At 39.7% G+C, this 22,246-nt stretch overlaps 1 protein-coding gene across 4 annotated transcripts; it reads right to left on the reverse strand.

The window, feature by feature from the left end:
* Positions 1-10: 10 nt before the first annotated feature.
* LOC110074696 (1-aminocyclopropane-1-carboxylate synthase-like protein 1) lies at positions 11-17,842 on the reverse strand. Of its 4 annotated transcripts, XM_078378696.1 has the most exons (15): positions 17,515-17,728; positions 16,999-17,164; positions 15,939-15,998; positions 15,283-15,353; positions 14,958-15,027; positions 11,977-12,043; positions 10,576-10,673; positions 10,105-10,182; positions 9,269-9,369; positions 7,739-7,825; positions 6,740-6,785; positions 5,311-5,452; positions 4,167-4,309; positions 1,514-1,667; positions 11-1,028 (listed from the first exon to the last, which is right to left on the reverse strand). In XM_078378696.1, the coding sequence occupies exons 4-15, from the start codon at positions 15,336-15,338 to the stop codon at positions 847-849; spliced, it is 1,224 nt and encodes a 407-aa protein (XP_078234822.1). In that variant the 5' UTR covers positions 15,339-15,353; positions 15,939-15,998; positions 16,999-17,164; positions 17,515-17,728; the 3' UTR covers positions 11-846. The 4 variants fall into 4 exon arrangements, with proteins under 4 accessions (XP_078234822.1, XP_020640776.2, XP_072859273.1 ...); XM_020785117.3 differs by lacking the exon at positions 16,999-17,164 and having other exon boundaries at positions 17,515-17,842; XM_073003172.2 differs by lacking the exon at positions 17,515-17,728 and having other exon boundaries at positions 16,999-17,464.
* Between the last annotated feature and the right edge of the window lie 4,404 nt (positions 17,843-22,246).

A 22,246-nucleotide genomic window follows, 5' to 3' on the forward strand; every position in this document is an offset into this window, starting at 1 on the left:
GCAATGAAAGTATCTCTTATCGTTTTTAATAATTATACTGTTATGCATGTAGCATCTGACAAACTACAAACCAGTTACAACCTACCTAGTAATAACAGTGACAAACATATACCTCCACATTAAATCTTACTTATACAAATTTTTAATGGATCCTGCTTTCTGAAAATAAGCCATATATGAAATATTGAAACGGAAGATGATTTTCCAAGAATATCAACACCAGATATACAAATATTCTATTTAAACAGAAATGTAGGACACTTTCTTAGAAAGTAAAATATGGTACCCACACTCGGCTTAAGCTTCAGGATTGTCTCAGTAATATTTACATCTAACATGTAAATATTACTCAGTGGATGAATCATTCTTCAGATTAATTCAGCAGGTTGTTGAAGACTGACCATCAGTCATCAGGTTCAAATACTTGAAAGTGATGATTGCATGTAAGACTGAAATTACTACAGGACAAAATAGAGAGCTGCCCATCTGCTCTTAAATATACTCACTGTTTTAAAGTGCAGTGAGGATAAATTGGAGATGTTGAATCTCTACCCTTCACTTTTTTCCAGCTGTTTTTCCTCCAGTGAGATTCCTTTTGGTCATAGAACCTCACTGCAAGAACATTCAGGGAGATGGATGTCATATTATTTGTCCTGTAGTCTAAAGAAACTGATAAATGATCTGCCGAAGAAGTCAGGATAAAAAGCCTGCCAAGTTCCAAAAAACTAGTCCTTAGTTCTAGTACTTCCTGTAAACTCAAACTGCTGTAACCATAGGTTACAATGAAAGGTGAATGCATACCTCCTAGGCTATAAGACAATTGTAACATGCAATGCATTCATGTTCTTAGAAAACAACTATTTTCTTCAGATGTGAATATCCATCCGAGACATCATCCACTGAGGTATTCATGTAGTTAGCTGAAATGACATCGTCTAACTCAGGACACTCATCTTCTTGAGCAGACAAACTACTAGGAATGGTTTCATTCATTTCATCATGCAGCATCTGCCGAAGTCTTTGAATACCTATAGAAAGATGGGGAGGCAATTAGTCAGCTTTGTGGAAACTTAACAGAAACAAGTTTTGAAATATATTCCATCTTAAAAGAATATTTAAAGAATAGAATCTAAACTCGTGTAAGTCCTGTTGGTTTATTTTTGTGTCATGTCCAAATCTCTGTTCAGGAAAATATGCAATTAATATACTCAGCTAACCAGTCTGGCTCTTAAGCTTACCAGTCTGGCTCTTAATCTACAAAATTTCCCAATGGAATAATTTTTACTGCTATAGTCAAATGCCACATATGTGCCAAAAGGACAGTGTTCTGTATGCCAATGGTTAAACACGTTAGAAAACAGAATTCTAATTTTATTTCATTCATCCTCTTGCATCCACACAAATTAGGTTATACAACTATATTCCTTAGTTACTTGGAAGTTTGTGGGTGTGCAGGGATGGAGAAGTGCAATGTGGGAAACATTAAACAGTTGTTTGCTGTATTGAAACTTACACAAGTAAATCTTATCTACGGAGTCTGAGAAGATCAGCCTGAACCATCCTGGTTCGTAACAGCTAAAGGCTTTGCCAGGACTAATGAGAAGTTTTCTGTCAAGAATTTTCCACCATAAATCCATTTCAGCTTCAAATGTCTGTGACTTTAAAAACTATAAGGGAAAAATATGCATTAAACACCACATAAAATCACATTTATTACGAGACAATAACATCCTCCTATCAGGATTATTGAAGCTTCTGATGAAGTTGCATGGCCTTAAGTTGTTGATCTTGTTTAATGCATTATATTGCACAGAACTAGTGTATTATTTAAGGCTGGATACTTATGATTCAAAATTTTTTTTTCCAAGTTACCGTATTTTTTGCACCATAAGACACACTTTTTTTTCTCTCCAAAGGGGGGGTAGAAAGTCCGTGCGTCTTATGGTGCGAAGGTGGTGACTTCGCCCTCACTGGCCCCGTGGGGGGGGAGCGTCGCAAGGGTCCAAGGGAGCCTTCCAGCACCCTTGCGATGCTCCCCCACCCCTCATGGGGCCAGCGCGGGCGAAATAGCGACCTTCCAGGACCTTTTGAGAGGCTTGAAAGCTTCTCAAAAGGTCCTGGAAGGTCGCTATTTTGCCCGCGCTGGCCCCGTGGGTGGTGGGTGGGGGGAGTGTGGCAAGGGTCTGGAAGGCTCCCTTGGACCCTTGCCATGCTTCCTCCACCACCCCATGGGTCCGGGGGGGGGGCAAAATTGCCAGCTTCCAGGACCTTTTGAGAGGCTTGAAAGCTTCTCAAAAGGTCCTGGAAGGTCGCTATTTTGCCCCCCCTGGACCCGTGGGGGGTGGGTGGGGGGAGTGTGGCAAGGGTCTGGAAGGCTCCCTTGGACCCTTGCCATGCTTCCTCCACCACCCCATGGGTCCGGGGGGGGGGGGCAAAATTGCCAGCTTCCAGGACCTTTTGAGAGGCTTGAAAGCTCAAAAGGTCCTGGAAGGTCGCTATTTTGCCCCCCCTGGACCCGTGGGGGGTGGGTGGGAGGAGTGTGGCAAGGGTCTGGAAGGCTCCCTTGGACCCTTGCCATGCTTCCTCCACCCCTCCACGGGTCCAGGGGGCGCAAAATCGCCAGCTCCCAGGACCTTTTGAGAGGCTTGAAAGCTTCTCAAAAGGTCCTGGAAGGTCGCTATTTTGCCCCCCCTGGACCCGTGGGGGGTGGGTGGGGGAGTGTGGCAAGGGTCTGGAAGGCTCCCTTGGACCCTTGCCATGCTTCCTCCACCCCCCCACGGGTCCAGGGGGGGCAAAATTGCCAGCTCCCAGGACCTTTTGAGAGGCTTGAAAGCTTCTCAAAAGGTCCTGGAAGGTCGCTATTTCGCCCGCGCTGGCCCCGTGGGGGTGGGTGGGTGGAGTGTGGCAAGGGTCTGGAAGGCTCCCTTGGATCCTTCCCACGCTTCCCCCACCGCCCCACGGGTCCAGGGGGGGCAAAATCGCCACCTTCTGGGGCTCTTTTGAAGCTTCCCAAGCCTTAAAAGAGCCCCAGAAGGTGGCAATTTTGCCCCCTCTGACCCCCGGGTGGGGGCAGGGTGAGTCTCTAAAGGGTCCTGGAACACACTCTAGGACCCTTTGGAGGCTCACCCTGCCCCCCCACCAGGCTAGAGGGGGCGAAATTGCCATTTTCTGGGGTTCTTCTGAAACTTCCCAAGCCTCAAAAGAGCCCCAGAAAGTGGCAATTTTGGCCCCTCTGACCCCGGGGGGGGGGGCAGGGTGAGTCTCTAAAGGGCCCTGGAACACACTCTAGGACCCTTTGGAGGCTCACCCTGCCCCCCCCAGGCTAGAGGGGGCGAAATTGCCACCTTCTGGGGCTCTTCTGAAGCTTTCCAAGCCTCAAAAGAGCCCCAGAAGGTGGTGATTTTGCCCCCTATGGCCTTCGGGGGAGCTGGGTGAGCCTCCAAATGGTCCTAGGTTGTGTTCCATAAGACGGACCTCTCCATAAGGCTCACCAATTTTTAGGAGAAGAAAACAGATTTTTTTTCCTGTTTTCTTCTCCTAAAAATTTGGTGCGTCTTATGGAGAGGTGCATCTTATGGAGCGAAAAATACGGCATTTATCACTTTAGTATAAGTCCTTTATGACCAACTAGGTATGTTGTTTGTCACATATTTTGCAATGGTGCATTTTGTTGGCTGTAAAGGAGGCTTTAATGCTTCATCTTCCCAAATCCTAGTTAGAAACCATCTTTCCTCAATTAGCCTTTAGTTTGTTCCTGTCAGTAGACAAGTATCATTCTTCCAACATTTTAAGATAGAATGCATTGATCACTAGAGATGGACATCAGAATCTACCCGCAGTTTCAATTTTAGGCAATTACTTGGTTAAGTCTTTTATTGTCACTTATACATAACAGGAACATACAACCTTGTTAGATCGATGTTCCTGTCACTGGAGTAGCTCCAAGAGGGGGGAGGAAAGCTGCAGAGATAATCAGAAATTGGGAGGGCGTGGGGATGAAACCAGAAATGGCAAGAAGTCTACTTCCAGATTTGAAAAATTGGTATTTTGGCTTGTTAAAGTGCAAAGTGAGCAGGAAGTCTCAAAACAGCCATAGGCTGTTTCTCTCAGTTTTAAATAACTCATTGTTTTCTTTAGTTCACCTTCCCTGACCCATCCTTACGTACTTTCCTGAAGTCAGCCCACACATATAATCCTCCAGAGCTTTTTAAAACAGGTATTCCTATCTCTGCAAGACCATCCACAAGAATGTTCTGTGCTTCTTTAAGTCTTCTTCTGTTGGTTGGGAAAAACACATTATCCAGCCATTCTGTCAAAACAAATACACAAGTGACAATTTTTATTTTTCACCATTCTATTATTCAGGCATATGTTATACAAGAGATGAGAAATGTAAAGGCCATCGCTTTTGTATACCTTCCCATTATTTAGCTAAAGCTGTGGAACATATTCTAAAACAAAAAACCTTTAGATTAAATATTAAAGTATTTACACATTTATTTATTTGATTTACCTCGAAACTCATTAAAGAAGTAAAATTACAAAATATATATTAAAACACACATAAATTACAATATTAAAGCACTATTTAATTTAAAAAGCAGTTTAAGAGCGCATCAATTAAACAGCATCAATCCACTGAAAACACCAGAAAATTTGCAAAAGTTCATCTGATTACAAATGTCTTTGCCCACGAGTGGAAGAAAAACAATCAGAAAGCTTGCCTTGCCTTTCTCAGAAGGAAGTTTCATAACTGGCATCAACCATGAGGAAGGACTGTCTGCTCTAAAACTGGACAAGTAACATACCCTCAAATTGGACTCCACCTCTCACACGCGCCACTACACACGTGCCCCCTGTGCAGAGAGTTTCATCACGACCTGAACCAAAGGAGCTGAAAACAATCACTGCATGGCGGAGGAATGCTGCAAGGAGGGAGGGGGAGTCACGCAGGTGCGTGCCTTAGAAGGAAGCTTGAAAGTTATAGAATAAGGCTCCCTTCCACCTTAGATTTTGCACATTGGTTCAGCAGATAAGGTGTGCAGTTTTACATATGCTTAGTGACATGCCGCAACACTTCGACATTTTCAGCCCCTCTTTTCACAGCTATGTGACATCTCTCTCTTCAGAAGGCTACCTTATAGTATTTGGTCAGAAATACACAAACCTGCTTTACTGGGTCAGACTGTTAGGGCCATCTACTTCAATATCGGCTATGCTAAATGGCAGAGGCACACCTGATTCTCACTCTCAGGCATTTCACACAATCTATTTCACAGATGTGGAGAACATTTTTCAGTTTTTACTAACCTCTATCACTAAGGAATTGTTTGAGAACATACTGCACAGGTCCAGGGCATCCATGAAAAACAGCTAGCTGATTAACTGCCTCCCTTATCTCATGGTTTCTGGTGTACAATATTCCAACTCTGATACCACACATTCCAAAATCCTTGAAAGGGAGAATAAAAGTTTGTAATTGAAATAATCTTAAAATGCTAAAAAGCAAAGCATCTTCCTAGAAAAAAATACAGTGTTTCCCCAAAAACAAGACAGGGGCTTATATTAATTTTTGCTCCAAAAATGCATTAGGGCTTACTTTCAGGGGATATTTTATTTTACAATCCCGTCATCTTCTGGTTGCTGCACAATGTTGCACAATGGTGGAGGGTGGGGTTTCACTTAACTAGGGCTTATTTTTGGGGTAGGGCTTATAATACAAGCATCCTGAAAAATTATACTAGGCCTTATTTTCAGGTTAGGTCTTATTTTCAGGAAAACAGGGTAGTATTATTTAGAATGAATAAAAATATCGATTTCTTAGGTTTCATTCATATTTTGAAGGAAAAGCATAATTTTTTAAAGACTACAGTACCTTCCTTTAATATATGATAAAATAAACCAAAGTGAATCAACAAGTCCATGGTATTTTATCAAGTTAGTGGCCCTAAATTAGAAGCTTTAGCAGAGATCCGTATTTTGGCCCCTTTGGTTTAGTTTCAGACACCCCTCTGTTGTAAAGAAGGATAAGCATTTTATGGCTTTTGCATTTACATAGGGTTTAGCAGCTTACAGGAACTGAGGCAAAGCCTACATTCAGTACACTTTCTTGCCCTATTTCCATGTAGCAAAAGAGCTTACAGCTGGTTGGTCCAGTTTGCCATGTTGTGGCTAACCAAATCAGCTTCCATATGGTAAAAGAATATGAAGAGCCACTTGACAGTAATTAGAAGCCACACTCCACTGCCTGCTACAGTTCTGTTGATTTTTCCTTGGAATTTTTCATGTATACTTCAGCTTTTGCAATCTAGCTATCTAGCTACCTCTGAAATTCAAACTTCTGAGTTGAAGAGCCTTTTACAAAGCCTCAAATGATACCAAACATGGCAACTTGGTCTGCAAGTATGTTTAGAATTATCTGCTTTGAAATACAATTACATCAAAGAAATGATGTGTAAAAAAATAGTGTTCTTACTTATTTAGATATGTGCTTTGATCACAGATAAAGAACCACATGTGAATATACAGGGTATAAAGACTGGACCTCTTTAAAGAGACTGCATTTTTCCACTATACTGTGGCAGAAGCAACATTTTCAACCCAAGATTATGTTCACATTTTTATGTTCTCATATAAAGATTTATACACAGAAAAGCTATAAATATGAGAAAAGATGAATGTGGTCATTTCAAATATTCAAGTACATTTTGGGAACAGTACTCATATGTTCTTAACATACCTTGCTAAATCCCCACATGAAGTGTGTCCGGTCTGGATCTGGTAAACTGAAATTTTTCCAAAAAATTAATGTCTTACATTTATTTATTTTTTAATTCAATCATAAGCTCAGTGATAACTACCTGAATCAAGCCTGCTACACTATAGGTATTCAGTGCACAAAGAGATGCGCAGAGAAGTGTACCTCTCACAGAAACTAAGAAAGCACAATATATGCACCACAGGCATTTAAGTAGTAATTGTCAGTGTTAATAAATCTCATTTAATTCCCAACAGCTATGTTACTGTATCTTGCAACCATATGGCTGCATAACCTACTTTCTGGGCAGCTTGTCTAGGAGACAAATATATGAAAAACTGGGCATGCATACTTCTCTGGATTGGGTACTGATTATTTTTTAACAAAGCACAATTTTGTTCATTGAATAAAATAATTTTAAATGAATTCTATACAAGCAGTCCATTGCTGCCGCCCTGTTTTGAGGTTTGGCTGTTGCACTAAATAGCCTGTCACAGCTCAGTGCAGTGCTAGGAGGCTTTAAAATAGCAAACAATATGGAGTTCTGCATCAAGAGGGTACAACATAAGGCTGAATGTACTTTTAGTCCAAATTTGAGTACATCCACTGAAATGAATGGGGCTTATGGTAATGGTAACAGATCCTATTTGTTTCAGTGGCCCCATACTGACTAGAATCAAAACTAGATTTAGTTCATAGTATTTAGTTAGCAACAGTAAACTAGGTCAAAAGACCAAATGAATTTATCACAAGAATCTGACAAGCATACAGACAGACAAGAAGCATTAAGAAGATAATAAATTAGGTAAGCAGTTTTTGATAATTATATATATGCTACCATACTGCCAAATACTGTCTTGAAAGTATTATTTACAGAGGCTCAATTATTTATGCATAAATAAAAAACAGATGGGTTATGGTATCCATCTGAAAATGCTGAATAACTACATTTGTTTTTATAGCAACAGAAGTTATACTTGCCTTTCTAAGCTAAGAATGCTTGTGAATGTGGTATCGTCATATACGGACAGCATGTAGATTTCATCCATGACTACATGCAATTTGTATCTACATATGGAAAAAGAAACTTTTGAATCTTCAGTTTTAAATACATGCAGTTATTACTGCAATTGCTGCTAGTCCCTATAAGCTTACATATTGGTACTTTTATATTCATACAAATTAATCAATTATTTAAATATTCACCGATTTCAAGTTGTACTTATTTTCTTTCCTTAGCACAATGCCATTTAAAGAAAATGTAGCTAGCCCTCCACTATTTGAACAGTTATAACATCAAGACATTTTAAAACTTTATATCTCAAATACTGTATAAGACAGAAAATGCTCACCATGCACTCAATGTGCGTGTCTTATTACATTCCCATAGTGAAAGCCATAACAAACACACTGCAAATTGAATTCTTAGTCCCAGTATAAGCAGGCATTAAGAAGCATGCTTTGACAGAAAGATACCTCAAAACTATCTGTAAACCAGTTAAAGTTTATTTAAAGTGTTTCTTGAAAAAAGAAGGAACATCAGTTTCCACCTGAAATGCTATAAGCAGACTGCAACTCCAAGGTTGATAGTCATACAAAGGAGGAAGCCATTACTGTGATCCTTAAGGTTTAACAAAACTGCTTGCTGTTTCTATTATTTAAAAAAATCTCATTTTAAAAATCAATTTCATAAGAATTGGTATGCAGGAAACGAGAATTTGGTAGGATATGAACCTAAAGTAAATAGGATATTTTTCTGCAAAAAAACTACTTGTGAAATCATTAATATTCTGATAATTTAGACTACAATGCTATGTGTGCTTACCTATCATAGTGGGACTTACTTAGAAGTGCATGTATATAGGACTGCATATTTAGTGTTAGAAAAATCCATCCAAAGATAAAAATGCACTCTTACAATGCAATGTTTATAGCAGTAAAATTGGTCAAAAGGAGAAAAATTGAAAGAAATAAATGGGAAAAGACATAGATTTTATGGATGTTATACAAATTTCTATTGGCTCTCTGGAGAAGTTTCAAATAGGTCTCGTTTCATAATATGCCCTGCATAAATTGTTATCAAATTACTTTTCAAATCAAGACATCTATTCATATTATACAATGTATAATATGTTTAATATACACTCTTGCTACTATTGATTTTGGTAATTACCAGCTTTCACAGTTATGACATATGCTATTCAATATTTAAGGTCTGGATAACAATCCTTACATGCACTAACTTTTCTCTACTAATTCATAAATTCATAAATCTACTAATTAATAAACGTCACCTTAGATTATACATTGAGAAGATGGGAGTTTAATTACTCTGATATTTTTTACTATCATTATTAAGTACTCAGAGAATCAATTCTAAAGCAAATTCACTTTGTAAACATTTTAGACATATGTCAATTGAAATAAGGAGATTACCAAAATCATTTTTATAACTAAGATACTGCATCATGGAAAATTAAAAGCCCAAACAAATAGCGCTAGGAATCAAACCTGTGCGCAAACTCTAGACATTCTTTCAGTAACTGTGCTGGGTAAATGTCCCCTAATGGATTGTGAGGGTTGATCAGGATTAATGCTCTGACTCGGATGCCCTGAAAAAAGAAAAACTGATAGTCGGAGACGCCAACAAGACGTCAAACAAAGGACTAGCGAGTCTGCAAGCTTGCCATCCATTAACAAAATCCAGTTGGTCTACTCTAGCCGGGATTAACAATTACACTAAGCCCCTTTATTCAAATGTCAAATATTGAAGATCCTTGACTACATACATTCATACATATTCTTGCAAGAATCAAATTTAATGTAATGCTGTTTCCATTACTTTTAACGCTAATGTTTAAAAGCATCTGCTATGTTTCCAACTACCATATTTGTCTAACTGCACAAAACTACATCACAAATTTTTCAATACTTTCCCTCTTACAACATGGTATGTGATACAGAGAGAGCAGCAGCTAGCTAAAAAATAAATGAACAAATCAAAGCCTACGTTGGACTAATGCAAGCTTCTTGCATGAATTTAAGCAGAAACTCTTCAATTCATTTCATCCTGAAGTATATTTCTCCTTCTTAGCTCTGTATTAATATGACACACCAGGATAATCAACCTGCAATTTAGAATCCTGATTCCAATATGGATTATGACAAATTAGAATACATTGCTTATTCAAGTGACAATCTCTTTTTGGCCACATCATGCATATGACATAAATATTTAGCAGATTTACCCTCTTGTACTCCCAGGAGGATGTATTTTACTGGAATCATGACAATGAGTTACACAGCTGTATTTACATCAGTTGGAGTTTACTTCAAAACACTCCTACCTGATCTTTGGCCCTCTGATATGCAGCTTCTAATTTTTCAACTGTTAATTGGAAAGGTCGGCTTTCTTCATCCATCACCTAAGTAAGAATTCAAGAGGTTTCAACATAGTTATTTAAGACAATTATGTAAAGCTGTCTGAAACCTATTTAATTACTTAGGATAATTTTCCTTAGGGTAAAAACTGGCAGAATCTTGAACCAATCAGCAGGCTGTGCACGCTGCACTGTACTAACAGCAGCTCTCCTGGATTCTTGTAGAACTTAAATTGCTGTTAATTAAAGCCACCAAGTGACACACAAAGAGATCAGGTTTAAGCAATGAAGAATTTAGGTTTAAGCTGTGGGGATTTTGTAATTAGAGGCAGTCTGCTGCTGCAACTTACTTTACCTCGGCATAACTAATGCAGAAGAATTTTGGCTAACATTTCAGAATTTACACAAATGGTAATCTTTAGTAAAATGAAATATTACCTCACTGAACAAGGGCACATGTACAGGTTGCATTTCTCCATACACCCAGGTTTTAGAATTTATACCACCATAATATGGAGCAGGAATTAGATACCCATCTACAACAAAAATACAGTGATGTTTCATTATATTTCTAAAGGTATTTTAACAATTGTAACAATAAGTGGTACTTCATTTTATCTCAGACATTTTAGACTAAAATTTTGAAATCACTGTAGCTGAAAATGCTGCCATATTATCACAAAAAGCATTCTATAACGAATGCTCGTTCTTTTCCTAGCTGAATACTATTACTAGCACATAAAATACTGAAAATACTGGTATACAAGAGAACAATTAATAGGTTCTTATGTCATTTCCCTTTCATGAACTGGTGAGACTCCACTATCATTCTATATGTACTGGGCTAGTGAGGCTTAATTTCTTTCATATAGTATAACTTTCCCATAATGTAACCTGAAAGTTAACATTCTAAGGAGTGGGCAACTTCCTGAAGTCTAGGGGCTGCTCACACCAACCTCTGGCTCTTTGTGGGATGTCTACGCCAATAACCATATCCACAAAGTTACTAAAAAAACAAACAAACAACACCAGGAAAGGCCCCCCTAGTGCACTTATACTGTTTGAGTTCAATGATTTCTGTTTTTGAAAAAAGCCTCTCTCTGCAGAGACCAGAATGGCAAAATGTTCCCTAAGGCCTCAAGAGAGCATAACCTATATATAATAGGCTGATGTGTAGGTATCGATTGAAAGGTTGGGGATATGGTGTCAGAGGTGCATATTCATCATGATCCAAGAGGGGAGGGGGGAAGATGACTAAATGCAGTCCATGGACTGCACTTCACTCAACACCATCCTAATCCAAGGGCACTTTAAAACAAATGTTTTCAAGTCAGAAATATAAAGCAATTAAGTTAATTTCTACATGAACAACCCCATCACTAGGCATCAGAATAGTGAAAATATTTTGAACCTTCTGAAATACCCTCAGCACCAATTACCAGAATGAAATATAACTATCAAAATTATATTACAGTGGTGCCTCGCTTAACGAGCGCACCATATAACGAAGAATCCGTATAGCGATCCCTTTTTGGGGATCGCTATACGGAGCTGCCCCAATCGCCGCACTCGCTTTGCGACGATCGGGGGCGTCCGGCGGTCATTTTGGAGCCGCCGAACAGCTGATCGGCGGCTCCAAAATGGCCGCCGGACCGCGAAAACATCGCTGGAGGGGTAAGTTTTGGTGCCTATTGGAACGCATTAAACTAAGTTTAATGCGTTCCAATAGGCTTTTCCTGCCCCGTACAGCGATGTTTTCGCATAGCGAAGGTTAATCCGGAACGGATTAACCTCGCTATGCGGGGCACCACTGTATTTATTTCATATAGTCAAGTTTACCTCCAGGATCACACAGTACAGTTGAAAGGGTTGCAAAAACTGAACAGCAGCCATTCATCACAATAATCTAGAAATTGAAAATAAGTATCAAGTTCCAGTTAACAAAGATTTTATATTTATATTTATATTTTAAATGAGGTCAAGAGTGAACAAGCATATCCAAGTATCAATGGTACAACCTAAATTTAAATATAGAGCACTGCAACATAAAACAGTTAACCTACCTAAACCAACTTATATTACCCCAAGTATATATGAATCCTATTTACTGGGCTAAATTTATACGTGTCCAATTAGTGTACCAAAGATGCAGAAAACTCACTGGGCAATATGATCTTTTATATTATGTAGAGTAATAGAACAGAATATGCAACATCCAGTAGACCAAATTTCCAATTAATTGACTAGATACATCTGTATTGAGATCAACACTGAAAAACACTGTACAAGAACAGTTAAAATGCTTGAATCTGTTTATGCTGCAACCATGACAAAAGTATATTGTTGTACAAAACAGAGAAAGGCTGGTTAGTTCATACGTTTTTTCCCCCCTTGTTTTTATACAAAAGTCCCATTTTGGCAACTAGTGAGATGAAGCGACAACTAATAAGCCTTCTTTCTGAGACAGGAAGTGCACTAGTGCTCAGGATAATGTTCCCCCTAGAATGTTATCTGCTGTACCTTAGAAGTCGAGACAAACTCAGACCTTCTTCAGTTGCATGATTTACTACATCCATCAAACTCCACTATACTCAATAAACGTAGCATCACTCTCTCACACAAAAAATGTTTCTTCTTGAATGATGCTCTTAAATCTGAGTAAACTAGGCCTCCATGTTAATATAGTGTGTATTACACTTTGTATGAGTCTTCCAACAAAATGATTTACTTAGGCTACTTATTGAACAAACTGCAAATCTGTCACTTTTAGAAAGCTTTATAAAGGAAATTGAGAAGTACGGATGTTATATCCAAACTTATTTGCCCAATCTGAACTGTATCAGTGATGAATATAGCATATTTTTCCGTGTATAAAACAACACTTTTCCCTAAATAAGAGGAAAAAATTGAGGGTCGTTTTATACATGGTAGTAAAGGGGAATCAAAGCGCTTTGATCCCTGCTTTCCCCCTCCACTTTCTTTACAAGAAAATGGAGGGGGGAAGCATTTTTCTCACAAGAAAGTGGAGGGGGAAAGCAATACCATCTTTCCCCCTCCACTTTTGCAAAAAGCTGCTTTCCCCCTCCACTTTTTGCCAGAGGGAAAGCAGCTTTTTGCAAAGAAAGTGGAAGGGGAAAGCACTTTCCTTTCAAGAAAGCGGAAAGGGAAAGAAGGAATCAAAGCACTTTGATCCCTGCCTTCCCCCTCCCCACTTTCTTGCAAAGAAAGAAATTTTGGGTTAGAAAAGTGGGGGGCCTTTTATACAGAAAAAACACGATATTTGGAAATCTCATGGAAGCTGATCTAAGTCTCATCTAATAAGGCAGGCTATAAGTGTAATAAATAACTTACTAGATAACCTAGAAGGTGGACATAAGAAGGATCCAGCCCCCTGGGGCCGGACTGTCCACTCATCCTTCTGCTGCTGCCACAGGCTCCTCGCTCCCTTCCAACTGCTCCAGAGCACCCGGTCGGCAAGCCACTCTTTGACCTGGCAGGGATGCTCGCTGTCCTGCATCTTGCCAGGAGTGGCTAGTTGACCGCGAGCTCCAGAGCAATAGGAAGGGAGCACAGAGCCCACAGCAGCAGCGGAAGGGTGAATAGTGGATATAACTGGTGGATATAACCCTTGTGGATATAACCCTTGTTATATCCACCTGTGCGGCGGTATTGGTATTCATATATGAATACTCCCATCTCTAACCCTGATAGATTCTCAGTGCCATATATTTTTCAAATATATGAAAGGGGTCTTTAAGCTCTTTAATCTCTCTAGATTGAGAGCAAAGACCAAAGTCCATCTGAAATGCATGCGGGACTTCCTCTTCACTGATGATGCAGCTTTTGTTGCCCACTCTGCTGAAGATCTCCACAAACTCATGAATCGCTTTAGCAAGGCCTGCCAAGACTTTGGATTAATAATCAGCCTGAAGAAAACACAAGCCATGGGCCAGGGCGTGGACTCACCTCTTTTTATTACCATCTCCACACAAGAATTAGAGGTTGTTCATGACTTTGTGGAGCTTGGCTCAACGATCTCTGACACTCTCTCCCTAGATAACGAGCTAGATAAACACATTGGCAAAGCAGCTACCATATTCTCTAGACTCATAAAGAGAGTATGGCTTAATAAGAAGCTGACATTGCATTCTTATACCAATGCATTTTTGTTATCACCTGGCAGGACAAAGTTCCAAATACAGTAGTCCTAGAACGAGCTGGAATTTTTAGCATGTATACATTACTGAAGCAGCAACGTCTACATTGGCTCGAGCATGTCATAAGAATGGCTGATGGTCAGATTCCAAAAGATCTCCTGTATGGAAAATTAGTGCAGGGAAAGCACCCCAGAGGGAGATCACAGCTGTGATACAAGGAGATCTGCAAGCGGGATCCGAAGGCCTTAGGAATGGCCCTCAACAGATGGGAATCCTTGACATCTGAGTGTTCAGCCTGGAGGCAGGCAGTGAACCATGGCCTCTACCATTTTGAAGAGACACTTGTCCAGCAAGCCGAGGCAAAGAGGCAGTCCCGAAAGCAGCAAAATCAGGGAGCCGGACAGGGGACAGATTGTATTTGTTTTCAGTGTGGAAGGGATTGCCACTCTCAAATTGGCCTTCTCAGCCACACTAGATGCTACTCTAGATCCTCTGTACAGAGCACATTACCATAGTCTCTCGAGACTGAAGGATGCCTAATCTAATATTTTTCAAACCACTTTAAGAATCTTGAACACAAGCAGCCTTTACAAACTTTTGAGATATTAGAAAAGATTTAGCAAACTTTCAAAATATTAAAAATAAATTATTGTGGCTTCTTACATTTTCTGGATCCACTGCTGTTGAAGCTTTTGCATATTCAGTAAGAAACTTGGCAATTTCTTCTCGGAAGCTGATGTTTTAAATTAACATACTATTAGTTCATCTGCAATAATACATTCATACATGGGCAAAATTTCATAATCTAAATAGTACTAATCCATTAAAGACTTCCACTTTTGAAGCAGCAAGCACATAATTTAGCTATACAAAATTTTAATTTCAGAAATGTTTTTAACTGACAGAAGGAATTATTTTGACAGCAAAAACTAGAGCAATTTAAGAACTACAATTCAATTGTAAAGCCAGTCTTCTTCCAGAATTATACCTTTTAAGGCCTTGTGTATCCAAGTACTGCAGCAAATGAGGCTCCAAATAATTCATATCAGGTTTTGAAAACTGCCATTAAAAAAAAAGACAAATTACATTTTTCTTATGCAAGAGAAATGTTTCTCAACTGAGTCATGCCGTGCTTTTAACGTAAAAGAAAAACTGCATGTTGTCTTAATTCATCTTAGAAGAAAATATATGGACATGCTCAAACTACAGAGATCTTGTCAAGTTTAGAACTGCAGAGTACAGTGAAGCCATATCCACAGAGAAAATTATAATAACCATGGGAATCAGTCATACAATGGATGGTCAAGTTTATGGCAAACACAATAAATAACTGGCAACCACCCTTGCTATTTTTGGACCATTACTTCAGGCTGCCAGCTGTAAGGACAATTGTACAGCTATTTTTTTCCTCTCGTCTTGCCACTCCCCTTGTTGCACTTGGTTGCACAACTAGCCATGTGCCCAATTTTGCAGCCTGTGCAAGACTGGGAATATGAATATGTGACTGTGGGGAAGATGCTAGCACAACTGCATAAGCAAACAGGATTTTAGTCAGCAACAAATCATGGCAACTAATTAATTCAAATGACAGATTCAATTAAAAATTCTGTAACATACAGAATTTGTACAGGAAGCTAAACTTACCCTTTCTTGTATTAAATCAAAGCAAAGTTTGTTCTCACTTGTTCCAAAATTCAAAATTCCCTGAAAATAAGAACAACACATGAAATAGCTAACCATACTTACCTAAGCTTATATTTGTCAATACTTCAAGTTTTCAGTTTCTGCATCAACTGTCAGGAAACTGTATGCAGTAGCCAAAGAATAATCCAACAAAGAAAAATGAACTGTCAAAATGACAAATTTTCTCAGTATGCAAGAAAAGAAGCAACTTAAGTCTTTTTTTGTTGTTCCTCAGCTACCTTAGACTTTTTGATACAGTTTAAGACAGCTGGAATTTTTTACTCTGTATCTAGCTTGCTCTACATTTTAAAATTTGTGCATCATACTTCATTCTCCCTGACACAGATATTCCCCACAAATGAGGCATGCCCTGCTAAGGAAGCATATTAGGATTTCAGAGTTGCATGTAGCTTGGAAAACAGTATCATAATTTCGGAAAGAATTATACCTATTACCTTCTCAATGCACAGCCAATGGCATCCCTATATCATTTCTAATTAATGTTTAGAAAATTAAAGTTTCATTCTTTCCTCACCCCCTAAATTTATTAATGTCTTCAGTTGCTTCTGGTGCAATATTTCAAATACAGGTACTGGGAGAAGCAGACTTTGGGGGGGGGATGAGATCTCTGTTTATCAAAATAGGAGACAGGTTTAAAAAGGCCATAGAAACACTGCCCTACATTCAGACAAAGCTCTCTTATGTAAGAACACATTAACTATGCTCATGGTCAGCTGTTCTCATCAGACTACAACAGCTAGAAGATGTCCTAGCAATAATTTCTTGGAAGGGAACTGGAGGCCAAGAGAGGACGTCACTCCCTAGCTGGTCCAAACCAGATGTAATTATTTCTGTCTGCACCAGGGCTGGCATCCTAGTTCTGGAGGGGCACAGGTCCGTCTGTCCCTCCCCATCTTTCTGCCCCAGCTTATATGGCGCTTCTACAATCTGTTACAAAGCTCTGCTCTGCAGATTTGGAGTTGGTTATCTGCGCTCCTTTGTAAAAAGTCTGAACGCTCACCTTCTTGCATGGAGGATTGTGTTTCCCCCCACTGTTTCCACCACGGAGATCGTGTTGCTTTCTTTACCCCACCTTTCTGCCGGCATCCTCTCCCTTTCCTTTCCTTCCACATGGGCGGCCATTTTCCAGCCCTTTCCTTCCTCTTCTTCTTCCCGATAACCTCTTCCTATTTTTATGAGAAAGGGCTTAGCCGTCTCTTCCATGAACACCTCCAGCCTCACATTCCTCTCAAAGGGTCGTGGCACCTGTTTCCCCACGGTCTACTTTTCCTCCAATATACCAGCGCCCACTTGTCCCCACACACCACCCCTGCCTAGGGTACTCTTTCTCGAGTACGACAGCTGCCTTTCACACCACGATTTCCACTACAACGCCCATCCCTTTGCACCCATTACACAAATGCCCGTGGCATTTCCTTTTCCAAACCGAATTCACTTCCCTTTCTCCACAACTCGAGAAGACGAACAGCCACGCCCCACAAGTCCCCCCCCCCCTCTCATACACACCGCTCCTCACCTGAGGGTTGCTCTCGGCGTCAAAGGGGTCCCCCATGTACAGGTCGAAGCCCTTGTCCAGCAACCCAGAGGGGCTGCTGGCGATACGGGCTCCCCGAGCCGACAGCACCCCAACAGCCGCTCCCCCTTCGCTTTCGGACATCATGCCTGGGGTATGAAGCGGGGAAACAAACAAACAACAGCAACAACCGCTGCTACCGGCCGCCTTCCGCCTCGCTGCAGCCGCAGCAGCCCAGGAACTGCAAGGGGGTTGGCACGGAAAGGAGAAGGACCCGCCGCCACCTCAGGAAGAACGACGCCCTCTTCGCCGGCCGGCGCGGAAGCCTTTTTTTAAACCCGCCCCTCCGGCTTCTTCCCGCCCAAACGGGCCTGAGTGACCGGGTGTCACCGCCTCCTGCTTCGGCCTCTCCTTTTTGGGGTTTCCGCGAACGCAGCGCTTCTTCCCAGGAAAAGGCAGCCCGAAGCTGCACAAGCAGGATTCGTACTTTGCAGACTGGGCGGGTTGTTGCAGTCTACTTCGTGTTATTCTTTTCTTTTTTACTTGCTCTCTGTTTTCAGAATTTTATAATGAAATATGAGTTATGCATTTGATTTCTGAAGAAAATAGAGTACAGGGAGCCAAAGCAATTCAAACCCCTAGATGGAAGCTTGCAGGAGCATAGATGAATAGCCCCTTATCCTTCTTAGCATCCTTTTATATCAGGCATATATATTATGCAACACATAATAAAATATTTTAAAGATCTTGCGGTTACGCCTTTCCATGAGGTTTCCAAATCATGGGTTACAGTTAATTCTGAGGCTGCTCTCTCTCTATTTTGCTTATTTAGAGCAAAAGGGGGGAATCTGATAGTAAGCCATCACAGAAAGAGGACACCCTGACCTCATCAGTCCCAGCCAGAAAGAGGCAGACAACTTGCACCTCATCAGTCAGGAAACTACAGATAACATTCTGCACCTTAACATTGGTACTTCCTTAACTGTAGTTTATTAACACCAGACACAGAAATGTAGTAATGAAATGCTGATCATTTGCTGCTCCACACAGATGCTTTTTTCTATTCTGTGTTAAAGCAAACGGGAATGAACAATACAATTGGGCTAGAAACAGCTGGCAATGTTCAAGCTCTTCTGAAGTCTCTGCTCTGAATTCCATTTCATACCCAAATTTTTTACCCTGCCAAAAGAGACCAAGAAAAAACATCACCAATTTTCCGTAAATCTCTTTCAACATACAGGCCAGAACCCTCATGGATCTGTACAGTGTAAACACGCAATTTGTAAGTAGGCACTGTCCTCTTGTGCTTCTTGGCTTTCTTGAGTCAAGGACGCAGACACACACCACTTATCCACATACTGGGTGGCAAGGCAAAAGGGAGAACCACTGTGCAAATGTACTTATGCAAAGTCCTATTTCCCGATACAGTAGGACTTTGGCTAACATCTCATTTGTGCAGCTTTCTATATTAAAACCATAAAACAATTCCAATTCTGTTATATTTGGATTTCCTGAATATACATTAAATTCTAGAACAAGGACTGTACATGCAAAAGGTAAAGAAAATGCATTATAAACAAACCTAAACCAACAAGATAATCTTTGTTATATATCAGCTTCATTGCACATCAGAAACAAAATTAAAATAAATTTAAGCTTTTTAAAGCATCATTTGGAAGTAAGTTATCAACTATGCTCCCTCAATGTGACTGTGACCACCGTGGGGACTTTCTGAGTCAGGAAATTTTAATCCCTTCCAGCTGGGACAAGCTGCTAACTTGTTTGGGGAGGTTAGCCAAGGACAATATTTCTATGTATAAACAAGCATCTGTCCTGCAGACAGTTACCTAATAGCAAGCAACTACTGTAGCCATAGTTGCATAATAACTTAGACAACATAACAGAAAAAAGTCATAGGAATTAGAAAGGCAGTTGCGGTATAAAAAAATAAAAACAGGCCTACATCCAGTTGTTAGCTCAAGCTAAAGTAGTCCCACTGAGTCAATGGAATTTATATCATTTTTGACTTAGCAAGTTCCCATTAGTTCAACAGATCTAGCCTAATCAGGACAAACAATTGGACTGAGGTCAGAATATCTACTACAGTATCAGTTAATAAAGACTTTCTAATTCCATCATCTGAAAATATGTGTTAACTGGCATCCAAACCAATTAAAGTAATACTGAAAAGGAACTTCCTGGACATGTTTGTTTATAGCACAATCTGAATTACAGATTTCTGCTGCTATAGTATGACCAAAGCAAAGATAGCTTCCTTTTATTTATCCACTTTGTGCTAATAAATAGTACAAAAAAGGTTTTATTAATATGTTATTGGTCTAATAATCAAAGACTTACTAACCTTTGGTATAATGGTTCAAGACTGAATATATTTGTTAATAAGTAATGTATCTCCAGAAAGATATACTTCTGATAGCATTTATGGATTCATTTGGTACTGACACTTGTTCCAAAATAAATTTATATTATTAAAACTTAGGAATTGGGTAAAATTATGTAGCCACTTCACCTGCATGCTGGGAAATAAGGCAACTTCAGGCTTACCACAGCAGGCCAATAAAATGGCCATCAGTATAAACCTGGATACATAAATAGCCATTCTATTACCAAAACTGCTGTAGGACTTGAACAACAATTCAAGACCCTAGTGGCAAACCAGGAGCTCATCTCTGCTTACCCCTAGTATGAATCTAGTCCAGTGCCTCAAGCGCCGTAGGAATTTGCATCATCTAGGTCCCTACAGAAGCTGGAACCAAACAAATCAACTTAAATATATCTTGATCAGATGTCATTGCAAAATAGGCACTCCAACTAAAACTAACAAACTGGTAGATTAATTGGATACATTTCAAACCATTCCATAGTATGTAGGTATTGGTAGTTGTTTGTTTCCTTTTTAGAAAGTTATACAGCATTACATAACACAGACAGCTGCTGTTACTTATAGTTACAAATTTAGTGCCAACAAATTACAAGGAAGTACTGTAGTGATATTAAGACTGAGAATGTTAATAAAAAGATAATTCAATATACTAATCTACAGTGAATATTTCTGCATGTCTGTATGCTTGTTGACTTTTTCCCATTTTTTTCTTTTGGTGAGAAATTAGCAAATAACCCATAGAAAGGTTATTCAAGGTCTATTGGCTGGGTCAGCTGAGAAAAGCAGTCTCTGAAAAGTCAAATGCCATTAAACCAATTAAAGGCAGATCTCTCACGTTGTCAGCATCTGACATATGAAATAAATACTGAGAAAACATTGTCCAGAATGTAGTATATCTGTCACATGAACAGAGTGATAGGGAGAGTTAGTAATCGAATGCTGATCTTTTGCTGTTCCAGATACGAATATACACAAGTGCAGTTGTGCAAAAATAATTAGGTATTTGATATAAGATGCTCTCTCAGTTTACATCTTGTGGAGCTGTAACAATTCCAGACGTGTCTGGTACCACCAAAAGCTAAATATAACCTGTTTGTGCTTTGGAGGGATTTTTATGAAATTAAGACCATGGCATCACATAGCCCAGAATGTATTAAATTTGCACTGTAATATAATTTATCTAATAAATCTTTTAATAACTTTATAATAACTTAGTTACTTATTACAGGGAAGCTTAAAATTCTTTGTAACTTTTGGAAACAGATGATTGTGTCCAAAGAAAGAGACAGGGAACAGCTCTACTTATTTTTAAAATACACCTAGAAGAGTTATTAAATCGTGTATTTAAAAAATGGTTACACAACTGTAAAGCATGCCTTCACTAGTCTTACTTCTGAAATACTATGCATCATTGCTTCTTTGTGTAGTTTAATGGAAATCACTTTTAAATGTGTACATTGATTGAATAAAAGGTAACATTGCATGTCACCCCCAAAATGTACAAGAAATACTATTTTATAAAACTATTAGAGATAGAAAAGGTTGACTAAAATCCATAGAACTTTGCATTTAGCTGTACCTTGAGAACTAACCCTGTACTTCATGCCTTCAGGGCAGGAGTGGGCTACCTTCAGAGATCAAAGGGACAAACATACCCACCTTGTATGTGGAGCGCTGCTCCTGCTCATCCCCCAAAATACTCCTTTAGAAAGGATTTCTTAAAAATCTGGAAAGGGCCTTAACAATTAGGTAAGTAAATAGAATTGCAGCATAAAAGCCTAGAGCCAGTATCTTATTTACCGAGGATGGAGTGTTACGTTCTAACTATGAAGATTATGCAATCCCTCCCTTTCTGCCACAGTGCCTAGGCTGCCAGACCCATCAGTCTGTTGAAATGCTTAATTCCAAGGAGTCCTGGAATGACATAGGCAGTTTCCTTGCATAACCTTCCCATCATATTTTATATGACTCCTTGGAGCAAAGGATTCCCAGAGACAGAAGCAGGACACATACAGCTGTCTGTTCATGTCCATCTTCTGGCAGTCACTATGCTATTACTACAGCCACCCCCTCTCTTCCAGGGGAGGAATTAGAGGTCTAGCCAATTTTTCCACCTCCCACTGCAAAAAATGGGAGACTGGCTGCATGTACATGTACTCACTCAATTGATGTGGGACAGCAGTGGCAACCAGGAGAGCTAAAGCTAGTTGTCAGGATTGTCCTTGTCTCTTTTCAGTGGGGCTCATGTGGCACAAGAATGTACCAGATACCTTTCTGTGCAAGTTCTGAAAACGCCTCAGGCCATGGCACAAACAGAACAGAGGAACTGGA

This window comes from Pogona vitticeps, chromosome 6 (genome assembly GCF_051106095.1).
Source record: "Pogona vitticeps strain Pit_001003342236 chromosome 6, PviZW2.1, whole genome shotgun sequence".
NCBI classification, from domain to species: domain Eukaryota; kingdom Metazoa; phylum Chordata; class Lepidosauria; order Squamata; family Agamidae; genus Pogona; species Pogona vitticeps.